This window comes from Sardina pilchardus, chromosome 4 (genome assembly GCF_963854185.1).
Source record: "Sardina pilchardus chromosome 4, fSarPil1.1, whole genome shotgun sequence".
NCBI lineage: Eukaryota > Metazoa > Chordata > Actinopteri > Clupeiformes > Clupeidae > Sardina > Sardina pilchardus.
Window position 1 is genome coordinate 36,610,244 of NC_084997.1, and position 16,053 is coordinate 36,626,296.

General features: G+C 39.5%; 1 protein-coding gene across 3 annotated transcripts; it reads right to left on the reverse strand.

Annotated features, from left to right (window-relative positions):
* Positions 1–275: 275 nt before the first annotated feature.
* Positions 276–15,387, reverse strand: LOC134079187 (butyrophilin subfamily 1 member A1-like). 3 transcript variants are annotated; one of them, XR_009938888.1, is made up of 4 exons: positions 15,066–15,387; positions 5,373–5,405; positions 4,828–5,148; positions 276–774 (listed from the first exon to the last, which is right to left on the reverse strand). XR_009938888.1 is itself a non-coding variant. In XM_062535384.1 (4 exons), exons 2-4 carry the CDS (start codon positions 5,395–5,397, stop codon positions 689–691), a joined length of 432 nt encoding a protein of 143 aa, XP_062391368.1. In that variant the 5' UTR covers positions 5,398–5,405; positions 11,947–12,051; the 3' UTR covers positions 276–688. The 3 variants fall into 3 exon arrangements, 1 of the variants encoding a protein (XP_062391368.1); XR_009938889.1 differs by lacking the exon at positions 15,066–15,387 and adding an exon at positions 11,706–11,927; XM_062535384.1 differs by lacking the exon at positions 15,066–15,387 and adding an exon at positions 11,947–12,051.
* Positions 15,388–16,053: the final 666 nt, after the last annotated feature.

Here is a 16,053-nt window from a genome sequence, read left to right on the forward strand (position 1 = left end):
TGGTAAGTGAATTAACATGCGTGTGGTATATTGTCATTGCCTTAGTCATCAGACGTTCGCTCTCCCAGGTTGCAGATAGGCTGTCGCCGCAGACGGCAAGTGTACAGCGGAGCCATGCCTCGATGTCACGATAATTCTACAGTACATATTTTTTCCCCCTTTACTATATTTGGTTGCATTAACGTTCCCCTAACCTCCCAGCAACAAAGTGTAAAGTTCCCTAAAGGGTAGGAGAACGTTCTGCTAACCAAAATAAACAACCAGAAAAAAACGTTGTATTTTCGTCAAGAAAACTTTCCTGGGGAACCTTGTGGCAACTTTCGCAACTTTCAGGCAACGTTTTCCTAACCAGGAAAAAAACGTTCTAAAAACGTTCTCCTAACCAGAAATTGTTAGCTGGGATACTCAATTCATCCATTCTATGTCCTCTTTAAAAAATATGATTAGATTGCTAATGATACAAAGCTTAATTCAAATGAGTGAAGGGCCCCTTTAAAGAGAATGGGAGATGAGGTCTGATTGGTTTATTGCATGTCATGGCCAAAACCTCTGGTTAATTGAAAGAAATAATAACATTTTGAACAATTCACCCATTGAATTTGGGCTGCATGCCTACACCCAAAATCTTTGGTAAAATTGTAGCTTCACACTGGTGACCAAGCATATCTGATCGCCAAAATAAGGCCCATCAACTTACCACACGATAACCCCCCTCCCTCCTAAAGAAATACATACAGCAACTTCTTTCTGGTATGTACTTACCATACCGCCGATCTACAGAAAAAAAGGAAGAAAAGAAACCATTAATCAGACCAAATGTAAACTCACTTCAGTCCTGGTCTTATCCAATATATAATTACATCCATTAAAAAGAAATAGGTGAAATTGAGCAGCACTATGTGAACAAATCCAGTCCAAAGTGTATTATTAATATGAAAAACGACAGTTGGCTCCTTTCCCATTGCCCTCTTGCTCTTAAATATTTAAGGCTCTAAATTGAAAGCACAGGGGTAAACTATGAACAGGCTTAGGCAATACTATGAACAGAAAACAGCAATTGAGGCATCTGTCGTGAAGTACAATGTGCATTCACAGAGTATCTGTTGTAACAGTTACAGTATTTTGCAACTGGCTACAACTTATGTGATAGCAGTGTGTAGCCTGGGCTATATAGGCGTTTTTCCATCATCAGCGAATATCTAGGCTCTCGCTATCAACATACTACATACTGTACAGTATGTCTATTTTTGAAAATCGGACTGAGCTTATTTTTCATTATTTTTTTTTTCTTGCTCAGCCAATTTGTAATGAATTTTTATTGCAGAAAAAAAATCAATAGCTTCACTTTTACTGAGTTTGCTTCCAAAATGACTCCACATGTTAAGGGCCAACTTATCAACATACTACACCTGCTAATTATGTATAGGCTGGCTTGAAATATTTACCTCCGCCAAGGAGGTTATGCTTTCATCGGGGTTTGTCTGTCTGTCTGTCTGTCTGTTTGTTCGCAAGATAACTCAAAAAGTTAAAGGTATACTATGCAACGTTTTTCAGTTAATCAATTCGTTCCATACTGTTGTATATGATTAAATGAGTCATTACCGGTCGAACGGTGATTTTTTTGGCCGCTCTAGTGGTCTGTAGCGGTAAAACCACACTTGCAACTTCAGGAGACACCGGGCACGCACCCATGCTCTACTCCAGGAAGTGTCATGTAAAGTCTCATGAAAAGGCACGGCAGACTGACCGATTGAGGAGTTTTGTCAAATATACACGCTAAAGCTGTAGGGGAAGCTCTGCAGAGAAATATGCAAGCATAAAACGAGCGAAAATGAAAAGTGAAATCGCCAATCCTGCATAGTATACCTTTAAGGATGGAATTCAATGACATTTCTAGGGAAGGTCTGAAATTTACCAAGAAAGAAATGATTAGATTTTGGGAGTGCTCCGTATCACTGTCTGGATCCAGGAGACGGTTATGAGGTCTGCGTTCTCTAAGTGCTTTTCTAGTTGTAATATATTTGTATTGGGGGAAACAAGTCAATAGCTCCACTGTTATTGGGCCTAGCGCTTCCACAAGGCAGTCTGCACATCTGTCCTCCCTATCAACATACTAAACTAGCTAACTATGGAAAAGCTGGCCAAGCCTATTTTAAATGATTTGTGTTCTTATAAAAAAATGCAATACACTGTTTTTGGGCCCATTGCTTCAAAAAGTACTCCACACGTTTAGGGTCTACTACAACTGCTGCAAAAATCTTGCTCAGCCTATTTTTCATTAATTTTCATTGGGGGAAATTCATTAGCTGAACTCTTAGTGTCTGCTACTTCTGAAATCACTTTAAACATGTTGAGTCTTCCTATGGTCGTAATACACCTGCTTACTTTGGAATCTTGCTCATCCTATTTATAATGGATTGCTATCATGCGAATAATGCAGTCATGTCAATGTTGATGAGTCTAGCTCTTCCAAAGTCACTTCACACATCTGGGGGTCTTCTTGTGAACATACTACACTGTCTCATTTTGGAAACTCTGAATCAGCCTGTTTTTCTTATTCTTTTTATTGTGGAAAAATGAATAGCTTCAATCTTTGAGGCTAACTTCCAAAATCAATCCATGCATCTGCAATTCACAATGTGTGACAGCATAGCTCTACTGTGCCAGATCTGCGCTGCCTTGTTGGCTTTTCCTAGCCGTGGTCTGGTATTTGAAAAAAAATGCCCAGGGGCCTCATTTATAAAACTTTGCGCAGGATGTACGCCAGAAGATGGCGTGCGCTCAAAACTCAGAAAGTGCGTGCGCACAGAAATATTCTGATTTATAAAACCATGCGCACGCACGTTCCACGCCAATTTCCCTTTATAAATCAAGCTCTACCCTACATTTGCGGCACCTGTGCGTACCTAAAGACACACCCATAATTGCTTATAAATATTCAGCGAAACGCCCTTAATGAATATTGATGTCTGTGAACTACAGGCCAAAAACAGCGGGAAAGACAAAAAACGCAACTTCATTGACTGTTTGTGGGTTCATAAATGGCGTGAGCAGCCACCGTTTCAGCGGATATCCACTGTCACCTACAACATAACTTGAATGAGTAAAGGGTGAATGTTTAGAAATGATCGAAAAATTGCTACAAATTCTTTTAGGATTTACACACAGGATTTAAACACGATTCGCCCGCACCTACAGTAGAAGCCACCATCGCGCACAGCTCCAGCATTCAGTCTGCGCCCAACGCTGCTACAGTAGGCTATGTCTCAATATGAATCAGGCCAACATTTGTGAGCAAAATGTCCGTGTCACATATAACTTGGACATTGAGGGAATGAAAATGCTTCCTGTTAACAAAGGCACATTTATTTTCAGTCGGTGGTCTTATAGCAATATGATTGCAGTCAATAGCACGGATCACATTTGGGAAATTAGACTGCGTTTTTATTTGCCTGTTCACCATGTAAGGAAAGTTGATGAAGTTTGGTGATGAAGCAGTTACACCTCCTAACACGTCTGGCAAAATTCGGCTGAAGGTTGGCTATTCCAGTCCGGTCAGCCAGTTCTCGATTCAGCCAGTGGCAAGAAAGCCGATGCAAGTCAGCACTTACTGTATATAGCCTACCATTTGCAAGCTAACAAGCAACATGTTTGAGCCTTGATTATTGACAAATAACAAAACATGCATGAAAGCCATAAGTGGATAATTAACAAAACAAACATAGGCATAGCCTATCAGCATGTCTTTCTCGCATCAAATAAGATGGAATTTTTGACGGGCGCACGAAACAACAATCAACCACGTTTTAGATTTTAAACAGGATTAGGTTAAGGCAGTTATGTCATTGATGCGCGTCATTGCGCGATGTTATGCTTGTGTTAAACTTCAATTATTGAACCAATTTCGGGTCGTTGTACCTGTTTCCTCCTGAGGTCGCAGTTTCTGCTTTTCCCTTTTTTGTACGTACGCATGGGTCAGAGCTTGCGTGGAGGTGCGCACATTTTCCCGTCAAGTTCACTTTTTATAAATACCAAAGCTTGCGTAGAACGAGGCGTACGCATTCTTTTGTGCGTACGCATCGTTTATAAATGAGGCCCCTGATCTGTTCATTGGGCGCCATGGATGTCTATCAAATGTATCTGTGCATAGATGTGTGGAGTGATTTCGAAAGCATTAGGTTCAGTAACAGTAAAGCTATTAAAATCCATCTTTTTAGCCACTTTCGTTTTTGCACTTTGTAGATGGTCCCTTGACACTCGGCTGAAAGCAGAATGCTCACAGGGATGCATTTTATTTATTCATTCGGGCGAAAATGATGTTGTAGCTTGTTGTCTACCCTACTACAGTTAGATGGAGCTGCTTATTGTGTAATACAAATGTTTTGCCTATCATTTATTGAATCGTAAACCTCAAATCTTGTGAATCTCCCCAACTTTACCGTAGTTTGTTTACTCATGGTTAGTTGATATGGATAGCTTAAGCTTTTAGCCTTCTCCCCTCTGAATGCAGAATGATATGCCCACTCTGGTTTGCAGAGAAAAACAAATATTTTCTGGCTTAAATTCCGAACCAAGGTGCCAAATTCGGAACAGTGTTTTGTTTGATTCATTAAGAAGCTCTTAAGTGCTAAAAATTTCTTAGGGGCATTCTTAGAACGTTCTTAGAGTGTTCCTAAGACGTTTTTAACACTTAAGAGCTTCTTAACAAATCTGGGAAACCCGGCTCTGAACGGTTCAGATATCGGTTTGCGAATGGCACTGGAGCAGGTTCTTAGTCGGTGGAAAACAGAGCTCTTTAATCTTTCATCAGAGACAAAGATCACTTACTAAGCAACTCAATGTATCCCTCCTTTTTGTCTTCTCCTCTGATAACTTGGCATATGTACTGTCCCCAGTCTGCCTTTCTGCTCTCCCTCAGTGTGAGAGACACGTCTCCTCTCTGCAGCTGCTGGGGGTCCACACTCACTCTGCCCTCATAGCCCCTCCCCTCTATCACATGACCACTCCTATACAGGTAGATACATTCTCTCCACTTGAACCATCTAATCTCCATGGCAACAGCATTGGTTTCAGGAGAGAGGTGGCAGGGCAGTGTGACGTCATCACGAGGAGAAAAATACACTGGATCCGTTGAGACCAGATCAAAAACTGTGGGCAAAGAAAAGAGCATGTTGTTGGCTTTCAGATCTGCTTTTGTTTCTCTTAGATTAGAGTAGATAGATAGATATACTTTATTGATACACAATAATGTTGCTGATAACTGTTTACAGTCTTAAACCAAAAAGGAAGAAAAAGAAAGAAAACTAAACAATGAAATAATGTTGAATAAATAAACAAGTAAATAAATTGTCCAGATCAGTTTTTGTGCATACCCTCAGTTGTATTCCTTGCTGCCATTTGCTCTTCTGAAACAGAGAGTGTAACAGAGTTAGTAAAAGCAACCACATATTTCCTCCATACATTTCCTCTCCTCATTCACACTCTCTTTTATTTCATGACTTCCTTTTCCTTGCTTGTGTGGCAAAGTGGATAGTTTGCTTTACATTGCAACATGTCGACTATGCCATCTGAGGCCCTTCCCCTCAGAATGTGAATTCTCTGAGACTGGTTACTACCAGGCAACACAGGTTCGGGGTCACAGAAAACCAGAGAGGCGTGTGTCCAAAAATAAACTCTTCTTTATTATCATTTAAAAACATAGGGAGTGAGTTCTCTCCAGTGTGGGTTCGCTAAAGTCAGTATAATACTCTCCAGTGTGGGTTCGCTAAAGTCAGCAGAGGTGGCTATTCAGGGAATGAGACACTTGTGAATAAATAGCAGCACTCCAAATGCACTGAGTTGTCACGGCAAACAGAACGTTAGCATAGAATCACTCCACAGCTTATGGTGACAACAGAGAGGGTTAAAGCGGAGTCAATATTTAAGGATCTTTGGTGACAATTACAACACACAGTGTAAATAATTAAAGAATAGCCTCCAACCGGACTGAATACGTAGGCACAGGGCCGCCCGCCACTTAGGCAGTATAGGCAAATGCTAAGGGCGCCGCACATCCAGGGAGCGCCAGAAATGGAGGTGAAAAAAGTGTAACTTCCACTATTCTTCAAACTGATATTACAATGTCTTAATAAGCCCACATGAATTGCACTGCATAGCAAAGCCTACTAAGTACCTACTAGTAATAATAGCCTTCTTTCCTAAGGCGCCCCCGCCACCTTCCCTGAGATATTACCTGTGACGGGCGAAAAACTTCTCTGTCGGATTGCTCAGAAAGTTCTAGTCACAGGCGTGACAGAGCACGATTTTAGCTTTCCTATGGTATTATGTAGGCCTAGGCTACTAGTTGCTGTGATAAACGTTTCGCAAGAAAAACCAACGTGAATGCTACATGAAATGTAAAACATTCTGCACATTACTGCGACGGCCAAAAAAATGCGAAATGCACACCCATTCTTCTGTGTTGAATTGCTCACGAAGTTCTTATCACAATGATAGCATATAAATATCACCTGACAGAGCATGGTCTTAGCTTGCCGATGGTATTAAATACTAGTTGATATAATAAACGGTTCGCGAGAAAACCAATGTGAATTTAGGCTATATGAAATGAAATCATTTGCATTCCATCTGTTACTCTCAGTGGAATCTCTCAATAGCCTACATGACAAACCATATATCAAAATAAATGACAGACCTTACCAAATACGAGGATATGAAGCATTCATTTGTACAATAAGCCATTCCTGATTAATCCAGTTTTTAAATTGCAGCACATTTCTACTTGGTTTTGAACATTTACAGTGGGTATAGTAAGTATTCACACCCATGCTAAAGTTGACTAAAAAGAGGAATATAAAATCATCTTTTGAGAATTGATTGTAATGCCTTAATTCAAAAAATGAGTAAAAATCAAACCGCTAAGGACACAACTTTTCTTTGTGATTGAAGAATGTATCGTAAATAGATAAATGTTCTTCCTTAAATACAGGTTGCATAAGTAATGGAACCCTATGTTAAATTCCCATAGGAGCAGGAGGATTTTTAATATGTTTTTATTTTTAAAGGCCAGCTATTTTATGGATCCAGGATATTATGCATCCTGATAAAGTTCCCTTGGCCTTTGAAATTAAAATAGCCCCACATCATCACATACTCTTCACCATAGCTAGAGATTGGCATGGTGCTTTTTCCAGTTAGCCTATTAGCCTGTTTGATGCTCATTGAGCTCAATGCAAATCAAACAGGCTAATAGGCTAACTGGAAAAAGCACCATGCCAATCTCTAGCTATGGTGAAGGGTATGTGATGATGTGGGGCTATTTTAATTTCAAAGGCCAAGGGAACTTTATCAGGATGCATAATATCCTGGATCCATAAAATAGCTGGCCTTTAAAAATAAAAACATATTAAAAATCCTCCTGCTCCTATGGGAATTTAACATAGGGTTCCATTACTTATGCAACCTGTATTTAAGGAAGAACATTTATCTATTTACGATACATTCTTCAATCACAAAGAAAAGTTGTGTCCTTAGCGGTTTGATTTTTACTCATTTTTTGAATTAAGGCATTACAATCAATTCTCAAAAGATGATTTTATATTCCTCTTTTTAGTCAACTTTAGCATGGGTGTGAATACTTACTATACCCACTGTATTTAAACGATATAGAATGACATCGAAAACATAACCATTGCTTCCAGATATTCCTATGCATTATGCCTATTTTAGACTAGTCGAAAACCATGGCTAAAGCCTAATTAGCCTACAGTACTACTGTACAGTAGTCTCTTCTTAAAGTGACAGGCACTGAATTCGACCTACAGTGTAATGACATAAAAGATAAATATAAGTTGATATGACAATCGTGTCAAATTCAAGTCAAATAAAAATCAATATGAAATAGTTAAAGGAACCGTATGTAGGAAATGTATTTCAATTAATCATAAAATGGCCCTGATATGTCACTAGACATTTAGAAATCATGCTAATTTCAAATAGCCTACTTATATCACTGACAACAGTAGTCCGGCCAAGATATTTTCATTTAAAAGTGAAGTTGCAGCCCTCAACTGATGTTGATGTTGTTATGTAGTGTTTTGGTTTGATGCGCCGCCCTACACTTATCTACGAATCACGAAGTCAGTAGTATTTTGCCATCCGGGTTGCCAGCTATGCTAGTTACCACCATAGACAGCTGCAGCTACAAACGTGTTGGATAAAAAATGTCTACCGTTATGGAACCTAAAAGACCTTGTTATGAATCCGAAATACGTCTAAATAAAACAAGGATTTAGGAGATTGAGACGGCTGTAAACGGAGAAGAATTTGAAGACAGACGTCAGTGTTGTTAATTTGCTCCTGGACAGGTAAAGATTCATCAGTTTGGCTAACTTACTTGTAGGCTACTGTAAATGGACATTTTAAATAGCCTATTCATGACAGTTGAACAAATTATGCAATGCAACTAGGCACAGGGCCGGCAAAGTAACGTTATGTTGGCCATATGGAGGAGGTGGGTCATTGAATTGAAAAGGTAGGCTAAGGAATTGTTTGGGAAATAAAAGCAGCTAGTAGTCATTGCTAACGTTAGCAATGCATTATCAAAGTGAGTTCACTTCTCTGTCATTATGCTGAGGAAAACAGCACTTGCTGCTACGTTCCTGCTGCAGCTAGCTGGCAACCGTGACTCAGAGGGGAGGGGGAGGCGATTCACCGCTCTACAGTATTTTGAAAGTAATTGCAGTACTCGTTTTGGCCAAAATCCTACATACGGTTCCTTTAATTTATACTGTATGTATAAATGTGTATGTATAAATAATTTCAAAATGTTTGAGATACAAACATATTATAGTGTGTTGGGGGATTACGTGCCTTAATGTCTTCCACTGGTGTGGTGGGGGGCTCTACAATCAAATCAAGAAAGTATTACAATTCTTAACTTGATATCATTTTTAAATTGTGACACATTACAATTATTATCATGTATTTAGGCCTATCTATTTTCATTTTCATAGATAGATAGCCTACCCATTATCTATGATTATGTAAGTAACTATTATTGTATTGAATGTGAGTTATCAGTCTACAACACCAGTACAAATGGCACTGGGAAACCTATAGGCATACTGTTATATCTATTCACCTGGTTCAACAACTGTCACATGTTATAGCCTATGTACTATAGGCTATTGGCCCCATGTGTCTGTCAAGGGGCCTGCACTAAATGATTGTGCTGATACCTTTTGCACCCATTTTTTGTTGCCTCCCAAAGATGACAAGTGACAACCTGGTAACCCCTCTAAGCTATTTATATTGTTTTTCATATGTTCAGTTCACTATTTGTTGTATTTGTTTCTTTAAGGCTTTCTATGTAGTTTGAATGTGCTTTGCTTTATTTTCATATGAGAATGTTCAAGACAAAGCTCAGTGTCTTGTGAGTGTATGTACACTAGCAGTGTAATTTACTGTGATGCAAGGGGGCGCTACCTAAAATCTTGCCTAGGGCGCCAAATTGGCTAGGGCCGGCCCTGCGTAGGCACTCGGTAAGCAACCAGGAACACACCTGTCGTCACTTCAGTTAATCAACTGGGGCGGAGTTCGTGGTGGGTAAACACAGCCAATTTAAGAAACAGAATGAAACAGACAAAACAAAACAGTAGCGTTCGAACTGGAACCAAGATGCCTTGATGTTGCCGCTCCCTGTTACACCCGAGATCGCTCAGATGTGGTCAGTTATGAACGCCCATGTTCTAGCTGCAGTCCAAGAAGTCAGTGGACACACAGAACCGGCCAGAGGAAAAGCCAATACAGGGAACGGTGAAGGCTGGAGTCAGGTAGCTACGACATCAGCCTTCAAAATAAAAGCTAAAACTTTATAGCCGCTCCCACGTACTGATTGGCTCACCTCCAATTGCCCAGAGCCACTCAGAAGGGCACTGCCGAGCTAACTAACGGGGCATGGACTTTTGGTGCCTTCATGTGCTATGGTAATTATGGTAAATACCAAAAGCCGAGGTCAAAAATGCACATGAACACCATCTCATGTGGTATTTTCCACTGGGCAACTCGTAGAATATTTTGATGGACGAGTTGCCGAGATGAGATAACCTTTGACATTTTCAACATGGCGGAGAGCAACGGAAGAGTTGTGAATGATAGCATTGTTTACTACTAAACATTTTTTGCCACTGTTAGCAGATATTTTTTGCAGCCTATACAATGTTGTGTCATTGACAATTGTAATATAATGCTTTGACACTCAGTGTAAAAAGCTGTTATGGTTTGGTATTACCTACCCAGAGCTATTATGTTAGCTAGTGATGAGTGACAGGTAATTTGCTAATTTCCAAACAGTACGTCAACAAAGCACTTGAACACAACACACTGGTAACTACCAGGTCACAAATGGAAAATATCATCTTTTCCATAGCACGTGAATGCAGCACTAGGGCTGCTACACTTGCTTGCAATGATATACAGTATAATCAGAAAATGGGAAGCTCTGCCACAGCCCCAGTCAACATATTCTTAAAGATATCCCTAATAAAACCTTACTGAAGCCCTCACACAACCCTGTCTCGCAGGTCTACGGACAATTTTCTCGACCTTGTGGCTTGGTTTTCACTCTGACATACACCATCAACTGTGAGACCTCATATAAAGATATGTTTACCTCTCTTCATAATGACCAATGAATTATCTTAGGTACAGGTGGACTCTAATCAAGTTGTAATGGCATCTCAAGGACCATTAATAGAAGTATGATGCACCAGAGGTCAGTTACAAATGTCATAAGAAAAGGTTTGAATACTTATATATTTAAATACGTATACATTTAAATATTTGTTGTATGTACCACTGTATGTTTATGAAACACAATGCGGGTATTGAAGTTGTGCTAACTAATATCACAGTTCAGCTAACTAAGGTGACATTTCCTACAATGCATTTCCAGAATGCCACAGCCCTTAAAACACAACATTTAACAATGTGACACAATCAAGGATAAATATACTGTTGTTGTGTAATTTATGTTGATGCATCACACCATCAACTAGGTAACACCTGTGAGTAGAACAAATACTAACATAGTTGCACACAGCGTAGATCTGTAGCCAGAAGCTATGCCAAGACGCACCTACGGTTTCTGCTAAATTACTGAAACTATGCAGGCTTGAATAGTATTTGAATGGGAGACCTCCTTGGAAAATGAGTTGCTGTTGGAATCGTGATGAATTCCAAATTCCAAACGTACCTCACTCAAACTTGCCATCTAATCATTTCCCAATGAAATCAGCACATTAATTCATTCACCTCCACCACAAGATGGCGTGCCTTCTGGTACATAATGGCAGCTGTATATCAACCATATTGGTGTTGCCTCGTGAGGTTGTCCCTTCAATGTGAAGCACATTCAGTGTGTAATTCAGCACTCTGTTGGTCTACCCGAAACATTAGTGTGTTCTGAATAGTCATCTACTTGATTGTGTAATGCATCACCATAAATTACAGAAAAACAATATAACCTTTTGTTAGTTTAACTTATGATTGACTTTCAGTAGGAATTAATTTGTGATATCTTTACAAATAAGTGGGCCGGGAGAAAAATGTGTTTTACTTACTAAACATTTCAAGTAGCTGTTGTATTTTATAGTATTTTCTATATCCCCACACATGCATAATCACTTGTTACTGGGTTCACTTACCCCACCCCTCCGCTTCTTAGAGAACCAAACAACCCACAGGCTACTGCAGACTGGACACTGCTATAGACAGAATGTATAGACACTGTGACTCCATGACAGGAAAACAGGATCACTGTTCTACCATAAACAGAATTCCTATTCAGGTAGTTATCTCTCCCTGTACAATCCCCTGTCTGAATAGAAAGTTTCACTTTTCAGGAAGGACAGTTCAACATATCAGTATTGCTGGAATCCCACGCACTGCATCTGTGGATTCAGCCTCTTCTCTCATCAGCTGCTCCTAATCAGTAATTAGGTGTTTATATCGGACATCCTTTTTCTGTTACCTCTCTGTGGGAAAACATACCTGCCAGTGAGAATCTAGGCTCTATACAGTTTCAGAAGTGTTGCATGCCTGGGATGGGCCTTTGCTACAGTAATATGATTGGCCATTGCTTCACTTTGCTTAGTTTCCCTGGCAGTACATTGGGCGAATTATAATAGTCCCAAGGTTGCAAGGTTGGCAGTGAACCCAGTAAATCAACTCATCAGTGACAGAACGGAAAAAAAATAACTTGTTTTACTTGTTTGAGATGGGTGTGTGGCTTCACATTCCTGAACACTGTGACTCTTTGTGATTCCTGATCACGGAGGCTCTCTTATGTTCCGTATACTGAAGACTTGTTCACCAAAGTCTTATAAACAAAAGAAACAAATTTATTTTTTCCCTGCATTTAGCTTAAGCTCAAGCAATCAAATGTTAACTTTAAAGATGGACAAAAACATTGTGCATTAAAATGTGTGTTTTTTTTTTAAAATATATAATATCCTAATTTTATCAAAATAAACTACAAATGACATAAGGGACACCATGTGTCTGACTAAAATACTGTATTTTTGTACTATATAGTAAAGGGAGGGAGCATGATATCACTTTGCAAACCTTCAGAGCCTATTTGTCTGTGGGACACGCGAGACACGGCAGGTGAAAACATTGCACTACTGCACTTGTTGTAATGTTTCTGTGTCTGCCACTTTCTGCAAACGCCCTTGGGCCTTGGTATGTGCTGAACAAGCATCTGGACCAACTTGATTACTGCATTAATAAATCAAAAGACACACATGGTCAAGGGAGAAGGGAGGTCATCAGCTGGTGGGGCTCTGAAGAAGGCAGACAAGCCTAGGTATCAGCCAATTCTCAATACACCTAAAACTTAAGCATAAAACCCAACTTGCAACATCAGTAACTATAGCCAAGATAATCTCCATCATTTTTAATGGGCCTTGTATTATACTTCTGTGTATGACTGTAACAAAAGAGGCGGATTTGCTCCAGTAGATGCTATGACAGATTCTCACATGTGAGATGACTTCGTTTTTCAAGATAATTGATTGATCACTATTCAGTAAGATTAGTCAGAGGGCGGTGATTTTTCACGATTTGAGCTATAACATACACTTTTCAAAAACTTGTAATACTAAAAATATATTTTTTCCTCATACTTGTGTAAGTAATCAACTGAGGTTCCATGTGATATCTTTTATTTTAACATTTTACCTTATTCACCTGTAGTGTCTCGCCATAATCTATTCTGTCATCAGTACACTGATTCATGATTAAGTGGACACTGATTGAGAGCAACAGCTTTTTCTCTGCCTACAAGACATGCCATAACATACAGTCAACAGATAAACTATGCTGACCTGCCTGTTACATCTCCTAAATACTGTATCAGACATGCATTCAAAAAGTCACAACTGAACGTGTCAAGCAGTACAAAGTGGAAACAAGTCTGACTTTGTCAATGTACAGTATGCCAATAGGCTACGAGCTACGAGCATGACAGGCAAGTTCAAACACACCTGACTCTACCGGAAACAAACAGGCAGGGCCACATAACCGGTTCCATGTGTTCCGATTGGGTGATTAAAGATCTCAAGGATTTGATCATTAAAGGCCCCATGCCACAGCTATTCCATTCATTTTGTTATAATCTTTGATGTCCTTTTATCAAGTTTAAACAGAGGTCTTGACTCACTGTGGTCATTAAAGATCCCATAGCACTTATTGCAAAAGAGGGGGTTCACTGATGTCCTCGCTAAATTCCCAACCTGACTCATTCAGCCTGGCCCCCTAATCATATCCCCATGTAATTGGCTCATTCAGTCCCTCACTCTCCACCTCAAGCTGATGTGTGGTGAACTCTCTGGTGCATAATGGCTGCATCACCCAAGTGGGTGCTACATACAATATCTGTGGTATTGCGGTACACACACACACACACACACACACACACACACACACACACACACACACACAGCACCCCTACACTCATTGTCAAGCATATTGATTTTATCAAAAAAGTGCTGTAGAAATGCAATGTGATGTCCATTATGCAAATGTATTGCATAACTAAGTCATATCTTTTGTCACGTTCCAGGAAACATTGTCACGCACATGCCTAAAATATCTAACCAGATGAGGGTCACATTGTCAAACACTGCTTTACTGGGATACTACTTTTAATCCATGAGCCACTACCACTTCATTTTGGTTGATACAATCCTAGATTTATGTGCAAAAAAAGTTTTCAGAGCAACATGTTATGGCAATACCTGGATGCTGACAAACTTATTGATCATTACTATTCTACCTTCCTTACTTCCAGTTGAGAGTTTAGATGAGATTAGATTAAACTTTATGTTCAAGTACAAGTACAAAAACAGCAAACTGCAGTTTGAGTCTAATCAGAAGTGCAAAGCGTAAAATGTGATGTGTTTACAGTTCCGCAAAAAGAGTGCTGAGCAGTGGATTTTACTATACAGTTTGCAATCTCAGTGAGTGTTTTGCTATAAGTATTAATAGTTTTAGAAATGGTTAAAAATGCTAAGACACTAAGTAAGTATTTCATTGCACAACTTGCAATTAATTAATTCACAGATTAGTCTGTAATTTCAAGGCAATCAGTTTGCATCATTTTTTCAACTAAGTTTAACTAACTAACAGGTCAAGTAAGGTTAACTAACTAACTTCACTGTGTGGCAAAACTTCAGCAATTCCAGTAGTTTATTTTATTTAAATGAACATGTTTACTTTTCCACCTCAACATTACACTCATTTTAGGCAAGTAATCACACATGCTGTTCATTTCTCCCTGCTGCCAGTAATCTCAAAAGGCAAAATCAAAATAACCAACATAATGCAAACACTGAGTTATAGGCCTACTACCTAAACATTTTAAGTACGAATAGCTATTAGATTTCATAGTTTGGTCAATATTCAAAAACTCTGCTAATTAAAATGGGGCTGATGGTGTGATCATGGGACCTGGGAATAATTTTCCCAGTGACTGTAAGCGTTGGTAAGAGACTTGGTCTTACCTCTTCCAATGCTAGAGATGATTCAAGGATAAGTTTGTTCCTCTACAGGCACATCATCTCACAACCAGTCCATCCAGATAGGGCATGCTTTTCTACAAAAAGTCAACAAAGATCCACACTCACTAAAGAGCTGTCTGTTATTTTAGTGCTCATCTCTGAATTACAGTATATATTTTTTGTCTCTGCCCCCTCTACACCTGCAGCTCAGTGAATGTTAACATGCCCTATCTATAAAACTCAAAAACTCATTCAAAACATCCCAGCAGTATCAAACCACTATTCCTTAACATAAGACAGCGGGCAGATCACACTGCACGGTTTCACTTCCTCTGTCTGTATGCATGGCTTGAGGTTGGGCTTTGCTGAAAAATATCACCTCATTGGCCATGTTGTGTTATGACAGCCCACACAGACATAACAAGTTCTGTCCTGCATGTTTTGAGCAGGACCCATAGCCTAAACATCTATTATAGACAGCAGAGAAGGGCAAATTCCACTCGTTCTCATGGGTTATTCATATTCATGAACACAGAAAGAACTTAAAGGTATACTATGCAGGATTGGCGATTTCATCGCCGGTTTCGCTTTCACTTTTCATTTTCGCTCGTTTTATGCTTGTATATTTCTCTGCAGAGCTTCCCCTACAGCTTTAGCGTGTATATTTGACAAAACTCCTCAATCGGTCAGTCTGCCGTGCCTTTTCATGAGACTTTACATGACACTTCCTGGAGTAGAGCATGGGTGCGTGCCCGGTGTCTCCTGAAGTTGCAAGTGTGGTTTTACCGCTACAGACCACTAGAGCGGCCAAAAAAATCACCGTTCGACCGGTAATGACTCATTTAATCATATACAACAGTATGGAACGAATTGATTAACTGAAAAACGTTGCATAGTATACCTTTAACTCTCACAAAAAAACAAACAAACATGTGTTCTGCATCAGGCGATTTGGGTCTGTGAGCTAAATTCATGTAGGAAATAAATCTGA

What these genes read in the sequence shown, in the direction of transcription:
- LOC134079187 (XM_062535384.1), bottom strand. Translation starts at nt 5,397, where the DNA reads ATGGCAGCAAGGAATACAACTGAGG. An exon ending in AGCAAGGAATACAACTGAGG is followed by an intron (nt 5,149 to 5,372) that starts GTATGCACAAAA and finishes CTTTGCCCACAG; the next exon opens with TTTTTGATCTGGTCTCAACG. An exon ending in GGGATACATTGAGTTGCTTA is followed by an intron (nt 775 to 4,827) that starts GTAAGTGATCTT and finishes TTTTTTCTGTAG; the next exon opens with ATCGGCGGTATGGTAAGTAC.